A 25,558-nucleotide genomic window follows, 5' to 3' on the forward strand; every position below is an offset into this window, starting at 1 on the left:
TTGTTCAAGATTTCATGACCCTAGATTTCACAATGATATAGACTAATTGGCTTGATACGAGTTCTTTTTCTCCAGTTTGTGAGTAGACGTTAACAGTAATTAAACCGTCCACTATCCGGTCTTTGTCATTTTAGATGTAACCCATTTTGCCACTAATGCCTGGTCTTCATCATTTTAGCTTTAACCCATTCTGCCAGTAGTGCCTGGTCTTGGTCATTTTAGATGTAACCCATTCTGCCAATAATGCCTGGTCTTGGTCATTCTAGATGTAACCCATTCTGCCAATAATGCCTGGCCTTGGTCATTCTAGATGTAACCCATTCTGCCAATAATGCCTGGCCTTGGTCATTTTAGACGTAACCCATTCTGCCAATAATGCATGGTCTTGGTCATTTTAGATGTAACCCATTCTGCCAATAATGCTTGGTATTGGTCATTTTAGATGTAACCCATTCTGCCAATAATGCCTGGTATTGGTCATTTTAGATGTAACCCATTCTGCCAATAATACCTGGTCTTGGTCATTTTAGATGTAATCCATTCTGCCAATAATACCTGGTCTTGGTCATTTTAGATGTAACCCATTCTGCCAATAATGCCTGGTCTTGGTCATTTTAGATGTAACCCATTCTGCCAATAATGCCTGGTCTTGGTCATTTTAGATGTAACCCATTCTGCCAATAATGCCTGGTCTCGGTCATTCTAGATGTAACCCATTCTGCCAATAATGCCTGGCCTTGGTCATTTTAGATGTAACCCATTCTGCCAATAATGCATGGTCTTAGTCATTTTAGATGTAACCCATTCTGCCAATAATTCATGGTCTTGGTCATTTTAGATGTGACCCTTTCTGCCAATAATGCCTGGTCTTGGACATTTTAGATGTAACCCATTCTGCCAATAATGCCTGGTCTTGGTCATTTTAGATGTAACCCATTCTGCCAATAATGGCTGGTCTTGGCTATACATGGCGGCCAGTATTAATGGTGGAGGATGAACCCGGGAAAACCCCGGAAACAACCACCGACCCACGAGAAGCTACTGGCAAGCTTTCTCACATACCCACATTGGCCGAATCCTAGACTCGAACCCACACAGACAGAGGTGAGATTGCAGTGATCCATAACGAAGAGCGCTTTAGACCACCTATCCTGAGTGAACAAATAACAAGTGGGCCGCTACGTGCCTTCGGCACGTTTGTTTCAGAACGCAATAGCAACAATTCAACAGTTATATCCATCACTGCCTATAGACATCAAAGCATTGTTAATCTTATACTCTAAAATAATTAACTCGAATAAAATAAATAGCTGAGAAAGATCGAATATTAAAGAAGTGCGAAAACATTCAAAGTAAATGCAAATTCTGAACTTGGTGGAGGTCAGCAAGTCAAGAGTTTCAGCTAACAGATCCCTTGCTGGACAACAGCTAAAGGTGTACCGTTCAATTCACGTTTATTTGGTTTGGTTCAACATTCACATGATTTGCGGCAAACGGTCTCGGTGACAATTAGTATATAACTATGCTTTCACGCAAAATGAAATAACAGCATATGCAGCAAATACTAGTACGTAATCGTCGGTGAAGAGTTTATTTTCATCATCAACGAGTATAATAGTTGGAAAGATATAACATCACAAGAACCAATCAGAAAGAAAATAAAAAACGCAGCAAACCAACACGTAACAGATTCAGTGAAGGTCGATATCTATTCACACTGGATGTTAATGGATATGTTTAGTGATTGACAAAGTAAACATATTTGATGAAAAATGAAGAAATGGGAAGACTCACATAATCCATGAAAGAGCCAGGCTTACAAATATCCATTGGTTGAAATTGCTGCATACAAATACGGACCAATACGTAATTACCTTGGATAATATTGTAAGAACTATGTTGAGCCTATTTTCCATCCCAATAACTTAATTTATAATATTAGTAAATCCATTAACATCCAGTGTGAATAGATATCAATATCCCAAATTAGCAGGTGAAGTGGATTCAGGGAAATCAAACACTGTTGCATTTTTAAGGCTGTCACTAATATACAGAATCTCGACAACAAGGCTGTATTACTTTCAAGGTGTGGTCCACTCACAAAACGTTAGTTACCTTCGTGTCGAGTGATGTTGATCACTGTAGGGCTGATAATACATTTCAAAGTCTCGAATTCTGTGCAAGATGGTCGACGAGCTAAAAACCGACTAGTTAAACTCATTGGTGAAAATTGTAAATTCTAAGGCATATTATTCATTTATGTGGGGGAACAAATTGGTAAAAGGGTGGCGTATAATTTCAACCTGAGCAGATTTGCTACTCACCACTTAGCGTTTTCTGAGGGTTCCAGGTGCTGGATTTGAACGATTCTTCCCTGTTCTTTTGGAGCACTTTGTGCGCTAAGTTTGCAATGTACCGATACGATTTTGATTTTGCTAGTTTTATCGGCACTTTACAGAGATTCTATGTGCTTTCTCACATACCCACATTGGCTGAATCCGAGACTCGAACTCGCTCAGACAGAGGTGAGACGGCAGTGATCCGTAACGGAGAGCGCTTTAAACCACTCGGCCACTCGGGGCCTCTACTGAGAAAAGTATCTTACAGTTTGACAAAGTAAACCTTTAACTCAAAATGAGAAACACAAACATTTAAAAACATTTATATTTTAATATAATGATATAACTAAAAACCACACACATTACTATATCAGCAAAAGGTATTTTAAAATTTCCAATATTAAGTATACTCGCATAACAGCTATCAGAAAATAGAATCCCTAACTAAAACATTATTTTCCATCTATCCTTTTAATATAATGTTTCAAGTGTCTTTCAATTTAGCATAAAATGTACATTTTTAATTCAACTGTCATGACTGTAGAAGGAATGAATATGCGGTGCATAAAAGCAGTGAATGGGAAAAGGTAAAACCAATATAACAACCTCAGCAAATTGCCATGTATTAGTATTATTAATATTATTATTATTATTATTATTATTATTATTAATACTACTACTACTACTGCAAAAGAGAATGCTTTTAAAGTTTGTGGGGTTTTGTGAATCTGTCCTAGGGCGATTTCATGGCATATGTGATAGCCGAGTTCCACGGATTACTAGGTATTCAAAGTATACTAATGTTGGCAAAACAAGAAACAATTTAATTTCTTCCCATCAGATGATAATTTTAAGATACTGAATTATATACGTGGAAACACCGTAAGTAAAGCATAGCTATGAACAGGGTAAACAGATACGTAGAATCCTTCGCCACAACAGTTACACTTATGTTAGTGTAAGCTACATTCACAATGGTTCTGAACAAATGTTGTTGTTATGGGTTTAACGCCATTTTTCAGCACAAGATATGCCTTTCATGACGGCCTGTATAACTGGTGGATTACGAACCAGAAAAAGCTGGCTTAAATAATTGTTAAACAATGGTTTCAAACGTAATTATGTGATACGATACCTGAATGAAAGACAATGAATAATATAAACTAAAAGAAATTCATGAAGCATGATACACTGCTGAATGACCGTGCAGTCCATACAATGTACCGCAAAGAAATGTTGTGTATCACAACAAAAATTGTGCTTTAAGAGCAACAGTTCTATGACTTAAGCAATATTAATGACCTTGGAAACGGTTCTGGTTATGTAGATAGCTTGCACTGCAAATATGGACTCAGTTAAAGGTAAAAAGGAATAAATTATATATTTACACATTCAATGTCGGTGTTAAATTCCACTAACGATATAACTTGATTCGTTAAATTGAATGCATGTCCATTCGTCCATCAATAATGTCAAACAGCAATGTTATTAAGTTTTCAGCAAGCATCAACTGGATATTATGATACTATCTAGATCATTATTAATCCAGTATTTGTATAATGGTTACGAGACAACCCTCGTTCTCTCATATCAACTTATTTTAAGACATTTTCCATATTTGTTGCATGTGTCTAGCTCTATTGTCTTTCTAGCTCTATTGTGTCTAGCTCTATTGTGTTGTTCTAGCTCCATTGTGCCTAGTTCTATTGTGTTCACACTTCTTGAATAACGTATCATGTCTGTACATGTGAATTTTCCACAAAAGGCATTTCTTCCTCTGGGATGTGCGTCTTCAATTATTTTAATGTTTACAAGGAATCTTGATCTTTTACAGCAAAACTGGAATTGTTCGCACATGTAAACATCCTTCACTACAATGTTAATGGAACTCAAGACCGACGTCACCTTTTTTCAAATCTGGAAGTTTGACTTAGATTATCCATGCAAGTCCAAATGTTTGACTTGTCTGAGGCAGAATTTGTTATTTACAAGGATAATACTCCGTTTGAGTTTCCTGGTACTTTATATTTTTTCAAATTAATGATAATAATTATGCAGTAGTGCTCCTTTAACCAATGTGGTAAGCAAAATATCTTGTATATAAAGATGAAAATGTATTGCAAATTGACTGCATATTTCTAATTCTATCTGAAATTACATAATTCAAAATTCGGTTGCTGGAGCCGAATAAGCTTTCTTATAGGCTGACTTAGGTTGATTAATTGCTTGACATACAAAGAATAGGATTGCGCACTTTTTGAAATAAATTTAGCAGTGTGTATAGTACCTTTTGACACGGGTAAGACATCTAATTTTGCTATTGTAAGATTTTCTGTAGCTCTTATTATAATTGTCTTTATTGCACTTTTGCGGTTTAGCAAGATTCATCTCAAACTGTTCCTCATATCGGCTCATACACAATGCAGTTTCCATCCAAAACCCTCAACTCCATAGTGAGTTTCATTTTGAAACTTCATTATATTATTCTGGCGACGAATGCTTGACGAAAATACCGATACATTTATTATACGCCAACTCAAGTAATTACATTATCTCCTTTATATGCTTCTTTGGGAATAATCAATCGAGATCAATGTCAAATGCAGAAACTCTCTGTAAGTTTCAAGCATGTTAAATTTGTGGTAGCTGTGATCCGAACTGACAGTGGACATTCCCCTACTATGATGCCTTATTCAGTATACATATATCAGGATAACATATTAGATGAGACTATTGTGGCACATATGCCTTATTATGGTATCATTAAGATTTCCTTATATATTCCATTACGATGTACTCTAAGACAATCTTTTCATAGATGTTCCTCACAGTTCATACACTTTGAGAATATATCGCTGTCATAATGGTGTCTTGACCCAGAACTATGTCAGCCTTAGTACGTCGAATCCGCGCATTAATACAAGAGCACTTGGTCTGAATCCTACTTTCTTTCTCTAATCGCACATTCAAATCAAATCTAAAACGAAAAATAAAACTTTAGACTATGTAAAGCTGTCAGACACTAAAATGTGATAGAGACATCATAACTATGTCAAATGTATTATGATACCTCATTTGAATGCTTTGCACAACTTCTGCAAAATAAATCTCTGGTAAGATAATGGTTGGACCACTGGAATGTTTCTGATAAGACTAATTCATCTCAATGAATTAGTCGCTATAATGAAAACTCTGACGATGTGTGACTTATGTGACGTACATACTACTTAATGTGATCAAGAAAGGCTTATATAGGCTACTCTAGTATTTCCGTAGTCTTTTTCTGCTCATTGCCAGAAAGGCTCGAGGTTACACCAAATGCAGCAACGGTTGATTAACCAGTCTTCTTTCACTTGTGTCGCTAAAAACAATAGATGAAGCCAAAATGTATCAAATTAATGTGAACATACTGAAAAGGCGTAGATTCTTGCCATATTTTACGCTTGAGGTATTTGCAAGTTCTGTATGCACATACTGCCTGAGCAGAAAGAGACGAGGTATATACCTTTATCTAGTATTTCATACATGGCGAGAATGAACATAAGGTGAGATGAATGCTGTCATAATGGAATGAGTTGGATGGCATCACAATGTCATAATGGAATGAGTTAGATGGCATCACAATGTCATAATGGAATGAGTTAGATGGCATCACAATGTCATAATGGAATGAGTTATATGGCATCACAATGTCATAACTCCACGCAGACAATGCACTTCCTGACGACTTTGCATAGGTGAATATTTGGTTAATATCCATTCTATGTTAAGTCTGTTGGATACAATGTGTGTGTGCTTGCAAGTCTTAATTAAAAAATTACACATATATTACAGAACAGCTTCAGATTAATTCAGTATTGTACCCGAATACATATGATATTGAAAATATGTAGAACATACAAGTGGAACATTATAAAGATATGTTAAACATGACAGTCAGCATCATTCCCTTTTTCTTAAAACCACCAGTTATATCTCTGTTGTGAGACAAAATGTAATGTTTGTAGTCACACTGTATTTTCTTAAAGAAGTATATTTAATAATATGTTATGTTCTCCCATAGAGAAATATCTAAAGCAAAGAGCGCCGGTAACATAAGAAGAAATTATCTGTACTACTTTTACACTCAAGTTCATTCTTTGTATTTGTAAAACGTTGCGATCTTGAATTAATACAGAGATGAAACTGCTTCGCAGGTATCGCATAAAATAATCATTCTCTAGTGCGCATTGAATCTCCGTGCCTCATCAGAATTCAGTACCATGATAAATTCTGTTTTGAACTCATCAAAACTATTGTACGACACAGGAATATCAAGTTGGCATGAACAGGTACTTGCAGTGGGTCGTCTTGCCAAGCCACGAGTGTCATTGAAGCCAACTGTGATAACAGAAGAGGGCATTTTTCTTTCAGCAGTGACAAACTGCAAGAAAGACAACAAATTCTCTCCATGTAGGTCCTGAATCAGGTCTCTGAAAAAGAGGTACGTTAGGAATATTGTCAAATGGCAATATAAATCATAAATAAAATATTGATATAAATAATTTTCCACTATTTCTAGCTAGAGAGATCCAACTTTTATTTATGTTCCTTTTTGTAAGTAGAATAAAACTAGTTAAATTGTAGCGGGGGAAAAAAAGCATAGAATAAATACACTTGCAGATATATCGAATGATCCTATTCAACTCCTACAATACTGGCAGGAGTGCATGCTTAATTTAGTTATAAGGCACCTCATCTAATTGACTTTATTGTATTATCAAACACAATTTCCTTGATTGTCTTTAAGCTCATTTATAATGCATTAGAAAATTCGTATGTGTTAAAATTACTTCCAAACAAAATTTTGAGTCTTATATGTTGACAGTCATATTTTGTGCATGAAAAAAGCACGCATCAGCAACCAATACAGAACATCTACTTTGCAGCCTGAGTACTCAGCTTCAGTCTTGTTTGAGAGAGAGAGTTCCAGTGATAAGATAGAAATACCTTAGATAGCCAAACACACGTCTTTCATCAGGATTCCGTATTGGCCATATTTTACATCGGATCATGGACCAGACATTGCAGGGAATCACACGAAAACCTTCATAAAGCTGTTCCAAATGTTGTAGTGTAATAGTAAACCAAAATGTATCCATATGTGTGCTAGGGATTCCCGTGCGCATGTTTTCACAGAAAATTTTGGGCTTAATGCAAAGTTCGTTTTGAGCCAAATTGATCAAATGTTCCCTTATGGATGCAGCCCTAGGACTGATTCCCATCCCATACTTCGAGAAGAACCTTTGTAGCTTGTCTTTTCCCTCTTCGCCCAGATCGACAAAGTTGTTCAATGAGCACCTGACAAGTTCTCTATCTTCGCAATCCAGATACAACAGAAAATCTTCCAGCAATGTGTCTGCGTTGATATCACATGTATCGTATATAATAACCATCAACGTACTGCGGCATATCTGAATAGGTAGTGATTTTAAAGTGGCTGTGCTATGAGAAAATATTCGGCCCAAGGTGATAAAGTCTCTTTGTTTAGAACGGCTCGCAAGCCCTATGTATGGAATGAATGCCTCGTTTCCAGGGAAGTATATCTCCCTGACTTTATTCCAGAAGGATGTAAGCATGTCCCTTGTAACCCCTCCCAAGTCAACCCCGTCTTCATCTGGAAAATACAATACTACACCGTGTGAAATTTAGGTCTTATACTGTCTATAGCATGAACATAAATTTGTTAGTTAATATTGTATCCAAACTTGCTTAGGTTTCCTTAGTGTTCTTTAGTTGTTGTTTTTTTTAATAAGTTTGATAAAATGTACAATAAAACAACACCTAAAAGGAAGCCATTATCATATTTTCACCAATAGTACATTATGTTAGTATGTGTCCGAACGTATTACCCAAATGATATCCTCGCACAGAAAAGAAACTGGATATCTTTGCTTTATCGCCACAAATCCGCATCCTTACAACACTTAATTGCATTGATTATAGTTCGTAACAAAATCATTGGAATCAATAAATATAAACAAGAAAAGACGGGTACCTAATATGTACGAAAATAGTTTGGCTGTCCCATGATTTCCACATTTATCTTTGTCTGCTCGATGGACAGTGGGTTAATTATTTCTCTGACTGTGTATGCCATTTTAATTCGTTATAAAAGGTCAACTATGTTTGGAATTTCTGGTATCCTACCTTAACAAACCCATAAGATCATTACCGAAAACAGAGTACAAACACTTGGAAACAAAACGTGCACTTAGAAACAATTCACATTCGATAATTTTACATTTACTTGGTGAAAGCGAATCCACTTACCAATCATCCTTGTGGATATCATTTTTTCACCAAGAGATCGATCCTCAAAACTGCTCAGTACATCTTTAACCAAGTCTTTCCTCCGTATTCTCAACATTTGGGGTGGGAATTTCAGCATCCCATGCAGAATATTTAAACCTGAAGAAATAGGATTATATTTAAGGTCTAGTGCAAAAGCTATACTAATGCTTATTATCCATATTATATTGTATACCTACTACCCACAATATATTCAACCTTTATTGAAAATATACAACTAAGAAATTGTTCCCCAACTTTCATAACCTTTCCGATTTTAAGGCAGATCAAGGCCATTCCAAGAGTCGCCAATGTTGGGAAAGGTATTACACAACAACTTATTTTGTTATGAGTGTGCAGTACACGTCAGACCAAATGTTACAAGAAATACTGCATGGTAAGAAGGGTCATATTATAGTCAAACAACTACGTCTTACTCATTCCCACACGTGAAAGACAGTTTCCTCGTACAAGCAAGCCAGAGAGTGTATTAGTCCTATATGACGAAATGTAGCAAACTGGTGGCGGCATTGTATTTATGGTGGTTAACATTATAGATGTAAGTGTATGGGAATGTAGCATTACGTTTGGTATGGTATGGGCATATGTAAATTTAAAATTACTTTTGAGTCACTATGTGGCTTATGGAAATATATCATCATATTGGAATTACTGCGACGCCTTTGGAAATTTAAGACTACCGTTTTGGACAATACTGGTGTTATGGGATAAAAACACTAATTGCGAATAACTATGAGACCCCACAGAAACTGACTATTAGCGACGAAAAAGCAGACAGACCTTTACTGAAAGAAAAACATAAACCGAGTTACCGACATAAACACATTGTGATTAGAAAATCGTTTGTGTTTGCAAGCAAAAACGCACATATTACAGACACTAACTAATTCTTATTGCACGCATTGTATTTTACAATCAGTCCAAAACATTATTTATTGTTGAACACACGAACACACCCAGACGAAGAGAGAGAAAGAATATTACGTATACTGCTATAATGAATAACTATCGAAACATTTACTTTCAAAGTCAATTTTTAACGCGCCCCTCGTTCTTTTGTTAGGAGCATGAATCTCTTATTAATGTGTTTGACAAAATGTTTCAACAAGCCCTGCTCTTGTTTCGACCATCCAACCCTTCGCACACACTTTGCTGCTGTATCAGCTGCGGTTGCTGGTCTTCAACGCCCTGTTCAGGAATACCTTTTCCATGAATTAACATTCTGTAGTCCATTAACACTTTTCTCCCAAATGTTGATTTTGGGGGTATGTTCGAATGCTGCAAAAAGACAACGTTAACAGTGGTGTCGATGGTTTGAAAAAAGGCAAATACATACGTAGTTGTTCCGATGTTGTAGGGTGGAAATGTTACTGGTCACTGCCTTGATCTGGTGGGAAAAGATTCCCACGAACAGTGGCATACAGTACAGTAAATTTAGAATGGGAGGTGAAAGTGCACGTTTTAGTCGGATGCTACCATCTTTCAAAATCTGGATATGTTAACACCGTTCCGATCGAATACTTTAATAGGTAGTTTGTTTCTATATTTCTTTCGAACTTTTGTGCTTCTCTCGTAATTTTTTGAATGGGACGTGATGTTCCAGCCGTGGTGAGAACATAGTAAATTTTGCACCCTGATTATGCAATTATGGAGGTGTATGTGTGTGCTAATTTGGAATAGTATGACAAATAGTCCATAAACAGAGTACGATAATAATAAATACATGGTAGTTGTATTTCTCTAATTTTAAGTTATGTTTTAACAAATTGCGTTATTCAATTGACTTAAATATAACATTTTGTGGGAAAACCAGTATCCTTCTCCGTCCGCTGGAACACCTATATCAAAACATGCGAACATCACAAAATAATAATACAAAGTACAAATACAGAATGTCAGATCCAGGTTGAACTGATTCAACAAACATTTAAGATATTTTGAGAATGTTGCACAGCGATAGTACGTATCTAACCGGGAGGCAATGGAGAGTACGGAGGGAATAAACATATTGCAGAGAAACTATATATGAGACAGTTATGCATAACAGAAAAAAATAAATAGACGGTAAATTGACTGCAATTCTCACGCAGAGTGTAATGGGGTGGAGAAAATACAGAATGCCGTTAAAGTAGAGTACAACAGAGAGCAAGAACGTTTGAGTCTCGAAGTCGCAAGACTGAAAGGAGAAGTGTTCTCTGCAAGCAGATAGTGGTCACCTGCAATATAGAGTTAATACGTTACACGAAGAGAACGAGATGTATAAACATTACATCAAGCAGATAGATTCAGACATCCGGCAGTTTGAAGAAATATATGGACGATCTTGAAGACTATACACGAATAGAAAATACCAAAATTTACGGATTCGTCTAATAAGATAAAAACGACACTGCTGAAAGCTTAACAATACATTGTATCCTTAAATATGTCGCTTAGTTGGGTTACGGAATTTATATTATAGTATGCAAGATGCTGAACTTGAAATAAAGCATTTCACTTGTTTGTAACGTGAACATTTGTGGTGAAATAAAATAAAACGATGATTCTTTTAACTATTAATTTATACACAAAGTTACATGTTACCTTAGATATAGAGGTAAAACAAAGTTATGCTTTGGAGATTCCATGCCTGCATGTATTGAGCTTATGTAGCTTTTTATTCATATAGCTTTTTCAATTTAATTCAATCTAATTTTCTATTGGTATATAAGGTGCATGACATGTGTGTATTACTAACAATTGCAGATGATTTTATACACAGTATTACGTAGCCCAAACACAGTTATTCTTCTCTACAATTTATGAGTTTCTGGTACAATTTCGTCCCCTTTCCGTATCCTCTTGTAGTGTACTGTGTGACTAATAATAGAACTGATTTTTTGTACTGTTAGGATTGAATTTTAGGTAATTGTATTCAGTGCACGTGTTACTAGTATAATTCAAACGTGTATTATAATTGTACTTTTAGTATTCTAAGTTAGCAAATTTTGTATTTAGAAATATTACAGAGGTCTAGACAGGAAAGCTCTGCTTTTTCAGCAAGTTCTCATTGGGTGGTATTTATCAGTCTGTCATGAAAAAGTCCTACTCCAGCCAGTATTTCGGAGATGAACAGGTGATGGAAAGATTTTGAACTATGAGGTTAAACGGAGCTGAAAATTACCAGGCAGGCGACCATATTTGGAAAACAAAGCTATTATATTACGGTTTGTAAATTTTCGCAAACTCAGGAAAACGGACCTTGTGTTTTTTTCTGAAAGATGAAGCATAGGTTAAGTTAATCACTCGACGTGTTGGCTTTTTTGGGAAGCTAGTTATGACTCTCCGCTTTCCAGAATTAATTTAAGCAACGCCTAAAGCCGTGCGGGAACAGTTTTCCACCTAAATTCATAATGAACAGTTCGCCTTTTTAACAGATAAGAACAAAAGGACGTACAAGATTTTAAATATTTTCTTTAGGATAGCAATGAAGAGATTTAAAAGTTTGGAGACTACTGCCTTCAAGCGTCTTTCGAAGCTTTGAAATATTTTTTATATTCTTCTTAATTATTTAATATGAATATTTAAATATAGAATTTAATGGACTGTTTAAACACTGTTAAGAATATATACGTATTTTACTCATAGAACTAACTGTGTAAAGAGGAGTTCGTTACCAAATACATGCTCAGTAATAATTAATTTCGAAATAAAATATTATTAATGCAATAAAGTAACAACGAACAGTGCAAAACTGGTATCTACTGGATACGCCGCCTTAGAACATTGAAACCCAAATGGTTTAAACCAAAAATACTAGAAAAAGACAGCCATGCACAAATAAAATTATTTTTTTACAGCCGACACATTTTCTTTTAAATACTTCTGTAAATTTGCTTAATAGTCTATAATGACTACTATAACAATGCAATATCCGGGATATAATTTGCGCTTGCATACATTTACATAAAATAGTGGATGTCGTTATGGCTCATCGATTTCTAGGTCGATAAAAATATATTCCTGCATTGGCAGCAAGTTAAAATAAGCTAGTTAAAACATATTAAATTTAAAGGTTTAATTCCAGTAGAAACAGCCATGCATAATTTTTCAGACACATTGGTTTTTGTGTTTTATTTGTTTGTCTTGTCTATGTTTTGTATTTGCCTTTGAAAAAGACTCATTAGGAGTCGAAAGCTCTCCGGCCAGTTAGATACTAGTTTTTCACTGTTCGTTGTCAGTTTATGTGCGTTTATATATATATATATATATATATATATATATATATATATATATATATATATATATATATATATATATATATATATATATATATAGTGTGTTTCATACAGAACGCAGGTACCTAAGATACGTAAGATTGTCAGACATATTATTTGATATGTGGTCATATTATTGTGTGTTTTTCCCGTAAATGAAATTACTCCATCTCTTTAACTGCAGCGCTCTATTGTCCACCTGAATTGTAGATTTGTTTGAATATAAATGTTCTTTATGTTAGTGAACTGTGCACTTACTTAAGAGTTTAACGAAGTTTTTTCTGAGTTCATCGTGGTATAAACTGTCAGTTGCCGACTCACACGGCAAATAACGCCCGAAGGGCGTTATGTAAGCTGTGTGAGTCGGCAATTGACAGTTTATACCACGATGAACTCAGAAAAAACAACGTTAAAGTCTTATAATTGAAATTTTAATTATTTGTTATGTCATTTTGTTTGCATCATTAAAAAATTGAAATCTTAATTGAGCATAGTAATACATGTTTGTGGTTTTTCTGTTACGTAGCTATTTATAGCACTTGGGATGTCCAGCTTGATCGCAATAAGGTCATCATAATACCAGTCCTTCAACCAATGGAAGCCAAATTTTTTCAATTATTTTTTGTTTGTTTGTTAGAATGTTGTTTTTTTTAATGCTTACTTAATGTCTGCCTTAACTGGCAGTGTTTATCTTATGCTGTACACGTGACTCTATTTATAGAAGTGGAAAAGTAGTTCTCCTTACAGTTCATACAGAAATGAACGAGATTCGTTTTGATCACGTGATAACATTCTGACCAATGGAAATGTTACTTTCCTGTACCAGCTACTGGCATTGCAATTATATATATATAGTTTTCCATGTGTAGGCAGTAATTTGAGTATCCTAATAAAATAACAACTTTATTTAACTACTTGAAAAGTAACAAATGCGCGCTCTGTTTAATGTAAGACACTGACTTCACTAAATAATTTGGAGACATTTTTAAAGACAATGTGATGAATTGATTTAATTTCCGTTAAAAAACATTAACTTTAAACTCAAGAATGGGAGATATATTCCCAAATCACAATTTTCATAATGCTCTACACAGAGTAAAAAGCGATGAAATAGAAGAAAAACAGTTATTCTTGTTATATCCATTTAGAGCCAGAGACTAATACTTGTGACTGTATATGGACATAATAGGAATAGATCTCACTTCTGTACAGAGTCAAATCAATATATAATTGAAATTAAAAATACTTATGTAATTATTGGTGGTTATTTTAATTTGCTACGTAATCGTGCCGAGGAAAGATATGCTTATACAATAATAAATAATTTCAAGGAAAGGGAAGCAGTTTTAGATTTATTGCCTAACACTATTTGATTCTTGTTTAAAGGGAACATAATATTGGTCCAAAGAGATAAGCATCGAGTTAGCTAACCCCCTTAACAATACTAGACCAGCTTTATTCTTTATTTCCAATAATATGTTGATATATGTAACAGAATCTTCTATATAAAAAAAAACAAGATATCAAAATTGACCATCCACTTGCCACGATTAGACTTAATTTTTAAAAAATTATGAAGCACAATCCTTTTTGGAACTGTAATAACTTCTTGCTGAAAGATAAAGACTATATTAATAATGAGGTAAGCAAGTATTTTCAAAGGCAATGGTGTGTCCTGAACAAATACATGATAGAATCCAAGATTTACTCTGCAGTTTTCACAAGCGAACAATTCTTTTTGGGAACCAAGCAAATAGAAACTAGATGTAAAACCATTCATTTTCTTACTAAAAGAAGATACGCAACTCCTACAATAACATACAGAAAAGATATAAACTCTCTAGATCAATAAACAAAACTAACTGATGGCAATGAGGAGGAAAATGTAAAGAGTTAAATTAGGGTCACGTGCAAAGTGGATTGAAGATAATGGAAAATACCATCCTATATTTTTACACGTAGAACGCATACCTTATTTTAGTAAGCTGACGCCTGATTTGAGAAAACATGATGATAGTTTAACTATTGGACGAAAGGCATTTTAAAACAAACAAAAATGCACTATCAAATTTATACAATTATAAACACATCGAACAGGTGCACATATACCGAATATTGCTCAAATATATCAAAACTTTCTCAAAGTAATTCTTTACAAGGACCTATGTTACATTTAGAGGCAAATTATAGTTGAAAAATATGCCAACCAATCCACGACCTGGCTCAGATCAATTTTTACAATTTAATGTTTTTCATTTTTTTTTTGGAACGTTATTGGTATTTTTAATCAATAAACTTTAAGTATGTATTCTGAGAATTATCATCTACATAAAAGGAGAACGTAATTGTAAGTATCCTAAATTAGAGAGGCCACAACAGCGTTTACAAGGCGGGATGCTAATATCTCTTTGAAACATGTTCTATATAAAAGAGCCATTGTTTGCAAGGACCAACCTGGCTTTGTTAAAGGTGAAACTATTATCAGATAATTATTTTATACAGTAACAACATATTTTGTATCTCACCTGGTCTTTTATTTTCATTAGAATTGAACACGAATTTGACTCTTTATGATAGTCTGGCGGGGGGGGGGGTGATTTAGCTCATTTACTTAAAAGGATAAAGCTGTTTTATGATAATATAAAACGCTGTGTAATAGATTAAAGAGACTGCACACAGATGGATACCATCTCTCAACATATATCTATAATTTGCGCAGTGATACTGGATACATTTTCAGGAAGAATCCAAATAATAATGTCATTGAAAATGTTACCAACGCAAATTTAATCTCTCAACATGATAGCATACTTTCCTTATAACAGACGGTTCCTAAAATTTTTAAAAAGCATGTCTTATGTTACATATTTAGGCTCAAACAAACAGTAGCAAAAGAAAGAGTGAAAACAACAAGCTTTGAAAAATTTAACAAATAATTTATTTCCCTGAGAAAACGCTGTAAAAATGGAAACATAAGAACTTACGGTTCTAAGAATCAAATCCAAAAATAATCCTAGGATAATCCACGAATTAAATTTTAGAAGTCCTAATGAGGAAATGTTCTAATGAATTCAAGTTCGAGTCCCGACGAAGAAATTCAAAATGGAAGGCGATGACGTATACTATAGTCAGTATATAGCTGATATGTACAGTCCTTTGTGAACCACAGCAAATAATATTCCGGTGTTTGAATTCCGAATAAAATTTAAATAAATGTCTTTGTCCAAGAATTCTGTATGACCACTCAAATATTTTAAGAAAAAAGAATTAATCATTCAGAATCCAAACAATTTAAATAAAAATTAACATATAAGTCCAAAATGCCACAACAGACACTTTCCAGTGTTCAGAAAAAGCCCCAACTGAGAAATATCTCTATAAACGTCACTATCAAAACTAACTAATGCGCAATGTCGGGAAGGCCAGAATTGCGAAATAGAGGCTGTTTACGTATTTAAAAAATCACGTAGCCCCAGTATGACCTTGATAAAAACTAATCATTTTACTTCGAGAATAAAAAAAAATAAAAAGTTGTTTACTTCTTTCACTGATTTCTAAATCAAGGTCAGAAACTAGGTCAACTTTAGGTGTTTACAACTGAAGAGTCAAGGTCAAACTATTTTTTTAAAAAGATCAAGTTCCTTGTAAACAAAACTACGGTTTTTTTTAAATGTAATGAAATTAAAAATCAAAAGATTTTAAAACTTACAAATAATTAAATTAATCAAATATAAATTAAATCAAATATACGTAACACACGATTAGATTTTATCTGACATTTTTTTTTATATTGCCGGAGTTAGTTTTAACATCGAAAAAATGTACGCAATTTGGTTTGGTAATATAATATATTTTTAAGTTCAATATGGTCGAAAATACAATCAAACCGCAACTCTAGTGAATTTACTTTCCTTGGTATGAAATTTTCGTTTAATTGAAAATGTACTGAAGTTAGACAATATTCCCAAAATTAGAGAAATTAGAAATATTCTGGTTAGGTGGTCAAGCACATTGCGAAAACAACCGTTGGGAAATAATAAAATTCGAAAAGTGACAGGTAATACACGTAGAGTAAAACAGTATTATAACTTTTCATAGAGGACCGGGATTTTTAGAACATTATAACCGAAAAATGCTATACCTAAATTAATCGTTTTCTGTGGATTTATCTTAAAATGCTTATGTTGTTGTCCATATCGATGACGTAGGGCATAGTTTTAATATAAAAATAATATACTGGTATAATTACTGTCAGAAGTCCTATGTAATGATAATAAGATTTTCAAACAACATACACTTGTGACAATACTTGTTACCGTAACAAATATGATACCATCATGTTTTATCATCCAATGAAAGTGTCAACATACATGTACATGTATCAGCCCGTGAATCATAAATAAATAATTTTTCTCTGAAATTGTCTTTTTGTTCAATATCCTTCCTGTCGATCACTATTTGAACAAACGATATGCTTAATGTACAGCATTTCATTCGTTGGAATCACAGGTGTAACACTATCACTAGCTGGGAAATAGTTGACAACAAATTCTAATAAACGGTTTACCAAAAGTGTATAAATACGGTATAGTGAAATGGGGTCACTGTGTGGTTTGGCTCATAGTCGATAACGAACTAAAACTATATTAGCTATAGCGACCATTTAGCTTGAGCCGACACAATAACTGTGTATCCTTTATTATTTATTATTCCTATTAGAACTATCTAATGTAATTGGACACATACAAAACAAAATATCTAGTTCTCTGTGAAACTGGCATGCATTGAAGACATTATATATATATATATATATATATATATATATATATATATATATATATATATATATATATATATATATATATATATATATATATATATACTAATGTACATTTGGCTACATTACAAACAAGAAAGCATTAACAATTTGCAAAAGCATGCAAACAAAATAAAATGTAACCACAGTGTCCATGATATGTTATGAAAGAAAACTAAATTGGTTGCGGAAGAAACTGCCTCTGGAAATGTTGTAGGATACTAAATTCGTTGAGATGGGTACATTTAAGTAATGATTTTGAAAGAAAAACACATCGTTCTTTGTTTTGTTCTTTTTTATTTCTTTATGTCCCGAAACCGCCCCAAGCGTAAAGTTAAATTTCCATAGACCCTCATCCGTAAATTCAATCCAATATGTACCTCTGTACTACTAGTTACATGAGTTACCTAAATCAATCAAACATCACAAATATGTAATGCATGAAGGGTAAAGAAATTTCAATAGGGCACTGAATCTACATAGGTTACGTAATTAGTGTCAACCATGAAGTCCTGTTACTTAACTGAAATTACTTGAAAATAACACTCAATCAATGACATAATATATCGTGTAATGTATTAATATTCACGTTTATTAGTTTCAAATAATGTCACAATTGATAAATAAACCTTTATTGCACCTAATGTTACGTTATATTTAGTATTAAAGTTATAGTCAGGTGAGGAAATTGGGATCAATTAAGAACGTGCCACTCCTTTTGTTTCGCTGGGCTTGATTGATCTTTATTTATTAAAGAATGTATTTTGCATATATTTCTCAATTCAAACGCCATATGTGTACAAAACAGTTGCTTACTTGTTCTGGCCTCAATCGCATACCGAATGCGCATCTCGGCGTCGTGCGAGGTAGGTGGTATCCCAGTGCCACCGGTGGCACCACCTTCAGGTATAACTGATGGCAAATGTGAAGTGCCTGCAATTTAAAAAAAATACATCAAACACTCGGAATTAATTATCATAACTGGCAGATATCAGTTTTAAAAACCCCAAATGACCTGAAACTTATAATATCTTAAAATATAAATGCATACGCCAGCATGTCCCAAGGTCAACTGTTGCCCATCAACACGTAAATCGATGATTCTTTGTAATTCCACTATGCAGCCTCCTGCAGCTCAAAAGCGACAATACATTATCTGTACCTTATTATGCCAAAAATACATACATGTCTCACGTTCTGTAGCTTGTAACCTCTTTCTTCCAGTAATATGAATTCATTTATTTCATGGGCATCATTTTTTGTGGTTTTTCATACACAGAAAATTACTATTTCATAGTCACCTACACTATTGGTTCTATTATTTCGACAAATATTTTCTGGGGGGTCCTGAAATTAGTGGTTTGTAGAAACCGCAAAATCCATGAAAACTGGTACCCATAAAAGTGATGGCTGCATAACCCAAAAGGGCTGCATGAGAGAGGTCAAATATACGGGAATAGAACATAAAATCGGAAACTCAACTCCTCTTTCGGTATTCTTAAGGCAATGCTAATATTGAACACAATCATACGAGGAAGGAGTGTTTACAGTGTGATAAAGAGACAACTCCCCATGAAAACAAATAGGACGACCATAAAAAAAATTTACGATAAAAAGTAACCACTAGCATCAAGCATAGCAAAAACACTTAGTGAATTAAATAACAGGTCCAAAATAAAAGCAAATTAAAGCGAATGTCCGATTAATTGCTGTTCTATGGTGAAGTACAAAAGAGGAAAAAACAAGAATTGAAGAATACACTGGTTTCATCATCTATCAGCGTTACGTAAGCTGGATTAGCCACTCTTCCATGGGCCTTAATTTCACGAAGGTGTCTGAAATATTGGGTTCTGAATAATGACACTGGACTGGTCGAACTTAAGTCAGACTCAAATTTTATCCAAATTAAGAGTGCTGGATTCTTCATTTAAATTTAAGACTATATGTATGTTTGGTTAAATCCAGACCCCATCTTTTCTTAAAGATAATGATAGCTGAATTATCATATCCACTATTTTGCATGATCAATGGCAAAATAAATAAGGCAATGTTCCATAAAAAAATACCGCTCAGTCACCTCATACAATTCCAACATTTTAACACTGCTCTAGCATTAATGAAATTAGGTGAAACGCATCTATTCGTGCTTATGTTTACAACATTAACAGACTAAATGAATGGCGAGTTTTTATTTATGTAAGTATAAATTGCTTAAACGGCATATCAGGATAAAATATTATAAGCTTGTAATAGAAGCTCCCTGTGTGGGGTTTGCCAATAATCTTATTTGGGATTCTTATTCCGACAAAATGATAGTATCTTAGTTTGTAAGAAACAAAAATCATAAAGTGTGAATAACTCATCTATGTTGCTACTATCCACTCAAGAAACAAATGCAGAATGATTTAAATAAAGGTGTTTGAGGGCTTTTACCTTGGGTCGGAATGCGCTGCGAAGGACTGGCACCTGACGGATCTGCATTGTGGCAGGATGCATCACGATCTGAAACGTTCATGACTAAGTGTGGTGGGTTAATTAGGCTGACGTTTACTTCCGTAACTTGGACAACTCAACAATTGCTTTAAAACGTTTTAGTGTAATTACATTCTTTTAGTTAAATAAATGTGCCTAATTCAAACAAATACTTTCTTTCCAAATGGACTATTTCTTAATTGTAGACGATTTAGCATTAAAGTCTGTATGCAGTACAAAATGTAAATTCAGTTTCCACGTTGAATGTACACGTCCCGCTATTTTTCATTTAGGTTCACTTCGGCATTACATTGCTTCAGTTGGAATTTAAGGCCAACACAAAGAGACAGATGGCTCTTGTCGAAACGGACATTGTGTGCAAAATGTGGGAAATAGAAAATCTAATCATCGCAAGAGAACATATTAAACAAAGTTCTACATACCTGGCTCTCTCACTTCTACAGCTGGCTCAACAACAATATCTGAAGATTTTGGGAAAGTACTAAATGAGTGTACGACCTATACATATCAAGTAAGGCTACTTAACATGCAATAGTGAAAGTATACATTAAATTCCCAGTGCCAGAGTATATAATACAAAATGGAGGTACAGGAGTCCAGTTTATTCAACAGTCACATGATTATGGCAACGCATATTCAGTCAGAATCAATTCCTGGACACGCACTGAATCAGACCGTGTGCAGCAAAATGGCTTTTGCAAGAAATTCAAATAAGAAGAACAGAAGCTATTACAAGCTAAATATAGTGAAGTCAGTGGGTGGCGGAAATTTTACTTATTTGTTGTACTCATGCCCTATATCATCTGGGGTGACACAGTAGGGTTTAGGATTGTTCCTGATTGCAGGAGGAGTGGAGTTCCGTTTGGCAAAATAAAACCAAACATTTTCATGACACATATGCACCTTCGTCAAGGGCAATATCAAATCCTTTAGAAATATTACAAATTTATCTTGCATCCACTCATCCATCCAAATATGAACTATTGGAATTACCTAATAATTCCTTACATACTTATCAGATTATCAGACTATCATTTTTACATAACACACACACACACACACATATATTTTTGTAACATGAATGTGTCAAGCCGATCACCATTTTAGCCGGCACTCTACAGCTAAATAAGGAGCGTATTTTGTGTAAATAATACAGATTCCAGAAGTCTGCTTGAAATACATACACCGTTTCCATGCATATTTGCATTTTTAATTGTCAAAATGAGTACAAATTTTAATTACTATAACAAAACATATGCATTTTTTCCAGTGGCTAAATCAGTGACACACTGTGCTCATAAAAGAAACACATTATTCTATATTATACCAGGAATTGGCGTTCATGGATCTCCCAATTACGTTTAGTGTATAATAGATACAAAACAACCTGGACTATACCTTTTTACAGATATCTAACTATGCAAATCTCGAGCCACAATGACACAATTATCACGACTAACGTGAAAGCAACCTGATTATTATAGCAGGAGTATATGTGATTTGTCATTATGTTGTCCTTTTGTCATGACACTCAAGATATTGTGACAATATATTAATGTTATCTACTGCAATTGAAGCCTGCTATTTTCACTCTGAATGATTTGTGATGACTCATAAATATATGGTAATTCCTGATATATTAATGCAGCTATTTCTTGTCTGATCATCCAATCTTCCTCTGAATGTACACTTTAAATTACTCATTGAGAGAAGTAAAGATTATTAACACTGGTAGGTACCTGGTACATTAACGGCGCCCTCTTCCATTCTTTCCCATCTCTGCCTGTGACAGGACCGCAGACAGTTCACCATTGAGCAAAGACAGCCCCTAAATGATACAAACATTGATTTGCATCCACCCTGTGCTGCCTGACAACAGCGTGAACGGCACAGGGAATGGCATCTTTGTCTGCAGCCTCCGCCTCTACAACAAACGTGAAAAAGGACATGAACTTTTCGCATTTGTTAAGTCTGATTTAGAAGAACAATTGTGTACAAAGAGGTACAGACTGAAGCTTACGTTGAGACCACTATTTTCGAAGAGCACCACATGTAATGCAACACCGGACATTCCATGCATTGATCAACTATCTAGATTAAAGAGAGGCATTCTGTCTTGAGAGACCACGTTGTACTGGCACACGATGGTTCATTTCATATGTATTACTATTTCGTATAAAAAAGCACATAACACTTCCCAAATATTCGACAATGGCTGAGACATCTTAGCTTAAATTTGATCTACATCTTCACTTAAATATTTAACTCCTAAACATTTTAACATTTACACAAATATTTCGTTGCATATTGATTTCAAATAAACCCTGCCTTGAGCCAATGTGGAGATAGATAGATAAATAGGTATATATATATATATATATATATATATATAGAGAGAGAGAGAGAGAGAGAGAGAGAGAGAGAGAGAGAGAGGGAGAGAGAGAGAGAGAAAGAGAGAGAGAGAAGGGCGTTATATATTGAAGATTCTGCTTCTATCTAAACCTTAATAGATTATTCAGAAGTCGTCTATATTTTATCTATCAAGTTTTAGCATTAACTTGTTATTAATGTGCATGACAATGTCTCGTTATTAAAAGGTATTAAATATTTAATACCTTATACTTCTGCACAGGACCCAGAGGTAGTACAGCAAAATTAACGCTGAAAAAATAAATTTTTCCAATATTAACCCTTATTTCTGGAATCTAATCCTCGCGAGTTTAATGTAACAAAATTGCATGCTTGTCAAATGAAATACTACACGGTATGCATAATGGCAATGAGTAAAATGGTCGCAAATTTATTTTGTGAATGAGAAGGGTAACCGACGTGCAAATTTACAAAAGCTCAGAAAATCAGTCTTACCATCTTACTGCACTGGCATTTGAATCAAATTGGGCTTCTCTGTACACCCTTTGCAGATTGAAAAACAAATGACCCGAAATATTCGGAAAAAATCAGAAACTTTGGGATAAGTAACCAGGTGAAATGAATAACTACCACTGCACTTCATTTCGTACGTTACATCGTACTCGCAGAATGCCGCTTGCGGAAAAGTTGGAAGGGAAAACTTACCTCCAATGAAATGTTCTTCACGATGGCGGCGTCCAATTTGAAGAATGTTTATGTCTGCAATAATCTCCTACGTAATGGTTGACAAAATTTATTTAACGCACCAAAGATATGGACGTAGTAGCTATTATTTAGGCTCTTTTGTTTTTGTTCGTTATGATGGGATGACATTATACCTTGTGCTTTGATTTTCCAGTAAGTTTCATGTCAACAAAACGTTGTGATAGTTTCTCGCCAGACATATAAGACTAGTAAAAGATTTTGAGGTCGGTCCTAAAGTCCTATTTGTATGTCACGTTGTGTGACAAAATTTGCCAACAATTGCTGCCTCACGTTTACAGATTTCTTCTGATAGAATTCGCAATTCAAAGTACTTCTGGTAACGTCAATACGTGTTATATAATATTACGACTTTAGACAGATTCTGAAGCAAAGAAACTACCTGTCCGTGACTTGACCTTTGCGTATCAGCCAAGTTTGTGCATAATTCAAAGAGAACCTTGCGGCGGTGGTGCCATCAGCCAGTGACGTCACCGGTCGGCTTAGAGACCGGAAAACCCTACATTATAAGATATCAGTGCTATTATGTAACCCAAGACACTTTTCAAAGCGACCACTGGTATCCAATCAGAACTAAGATAGTCAAAGTTTGGGCAGGTTTCTCACGCAGCTATACATTATCCTGTTACATTCATTCCAGAAGAATCAGGACAGACTTGGACATGACTAAAGTTCTAGGAGATTTGGACGAGATTTGGAACAAAGGGCTCTGAGGTAAAATATTATGCCAGAATCTGTCTCACTTCCCTAACTATGTTTCGTAAGATTTATACGTTATTATGTGCATTTAATTTAATAGAACTTTAATCTTCTATGTAAATCTGAATTATCAACATGTCGTACTGTAGCGTATAGAAAATCATTAATATTTAAGATCAATGTATGCAGTTGAAGGATAGAATCCAAGTGGATGGTGTAATCTGTTACGATGTTGCATCGTGGTGCATAACTGAATTTAATAGTGAGTTGTGTTAGAACTTGTACTTGTTTGTATTTGAACATATGGTTGTGGATTACGCAGAGTTAGTCCTTGTTGGCCTCATGCACGTATAATTAGGCATTTTATATTTGTATGTGTCTTTTATAATTTTTAACGGAGGAAATGCGTAGGAATATTGTTGATGTTGATAGCTTACTATATCGAGAATTAGGTATATGTGTGTATGTATCAGAAACCGTGACATTCTTGTTGTTGTTATAGCCTTTATTATAGAACAGGCGTGCGTGGAATATTTAAATGTGAGTGTATGAGTTGACCTAATGATTTAATTACCATTTTGCTGGTGAAAGGTCTGTGAGACTGTGTTAATTCTCGTGTGATTGAGCGAGAAGGCAAAATTTACGTCCCTTCTAATCCACATGAAGCTTTCAGGATGGAATAGGGAGCCACCTGAAGAGTAAAGAGAGGAGAACACGCGGAGAGCATGTGAGAATATGCAGTTGTGCGAAAGCGCAGGGCCGGGAGAATAGGCAGTTGTGCGAAGGCACAGGGTCGGAGAACGGAAACAAGGGTACCGGAAGTACCGAATCGGGATACAAGGCAGAAGTTGCTGATGAGTAACACAGAAGGGACACATGAAGGAAACGCTCTCACCTCTAATTTCGCGTTATGAAATAACTGGCAATTTGAATAGCTCTTTGTATTGATTGGAAGAAATCGCGTTGAAAAATTGTCCTGTAATTGATGAAAACTGTGATATAGCTTATCAAACTGTTATAACTTTCACCTTATTATTTTATACTGTATACAACTAGACCGTCGGCCTTGCTGACTGGGGCTCGGAGCTATTTAATCTTTTAACTGTCCGTCCTTCTCCGGTGTTAGTAATAATTCCGTAGGAGGCACGTGACACTGCATAAAGAGGATTGGGGTCCTATTGATGATCGGATATTTTTAACGAAAAATGTTCGGCCCGCAATCAACTATAAAACAATATTGCGCTGATTTATAGGAAAATAATATGTTATAACCAATATTATGTTTCTAACAATAATTATCTTCAGGAAAAAGAAAAAATATTCATTCTCAAAACAAGAATAAAATCCCAGTCCTCATCCACCGCAAAATGTCCCTGGAAAATTAAATTGCGATCATCCCGTATGTGAAGGGGCAGTTGACGAAGAATTCGATACAAAATGGAAGATATTTCAATTATCAAGAGCAATAATTC

At 34.7% G+C, this 25,558-nt stretch overlaps 1 protein-coding gene across 2 annotated transcripts in view; it reads right to left on the minus strand.

Annotated features, from left to right (window-relative positions):
- Window positions 1–2,650: 2,650 nt before the first annotated feature.
- LOC149774982 (uncharacterized) overlaps window positions 2,651–25,558 on the minus strand; it is a 51,878-nt gene continuing 28,970 nt past the window's right edge. Inside the window, exons 4-11 of one of the 2 annotated variants that reach the window (XM_089944566.1) lie at window positions 22,871–22,916; window positions 21,995–22,179; window positions 20,678–20,716; window positions 20,196–20,264; window positions 18,579–18,695; window positions 8,652–8,789; window positions 7,329–7,995; window positions 2,651–6,811 (exon numbers count right to left, since the gene is read on the minus strand). In XM_089944566.1, the coding sequence (XP_089800692.1) occupies window positions 6,559–6,811; window positions 7,329–7,995; window positions 8,652–8,789; window positions 18,579–18,695; window positions 20,196–20,264; window positions 20,678–20,716; window positions 21,995–22,179; window positions 22,871–22,916 (1,514 nt within the window). In that variant the 3' untranslated portion in view covers window positions 2,651–6,558. Of the gene's footprint in view, window positions 6,812–7,328; window positions 7,996–8,651; window positions 8,790–18,578; window positions 18,696–20,195; window positions 20,280–20,677; window positions 20,717–21,994; window positions 22,180–22,870; window positions 22,917–25,558 lie in introns of both variants that reach the window. The other variant, XM_089944565.1, reaches the window with a different exon arrangement.

This window comes from Sinohyriopsis cumingii, unplaced genomic scaffold (assembly GCF_028554795.1).
Source record: "Sinohyriopsis cumingii isolate HCF-2022 unplaced genomic scaffold, ASM2855479v2 utg000043l, whole genome shotgun sequence".
Lineage (NCBI taxonomy): Eukaryota > Metazoa > Mollusca > Bivalvia > Unionida > Unionidae > Sinohyriopsis > Sinohyriopsis cumingii.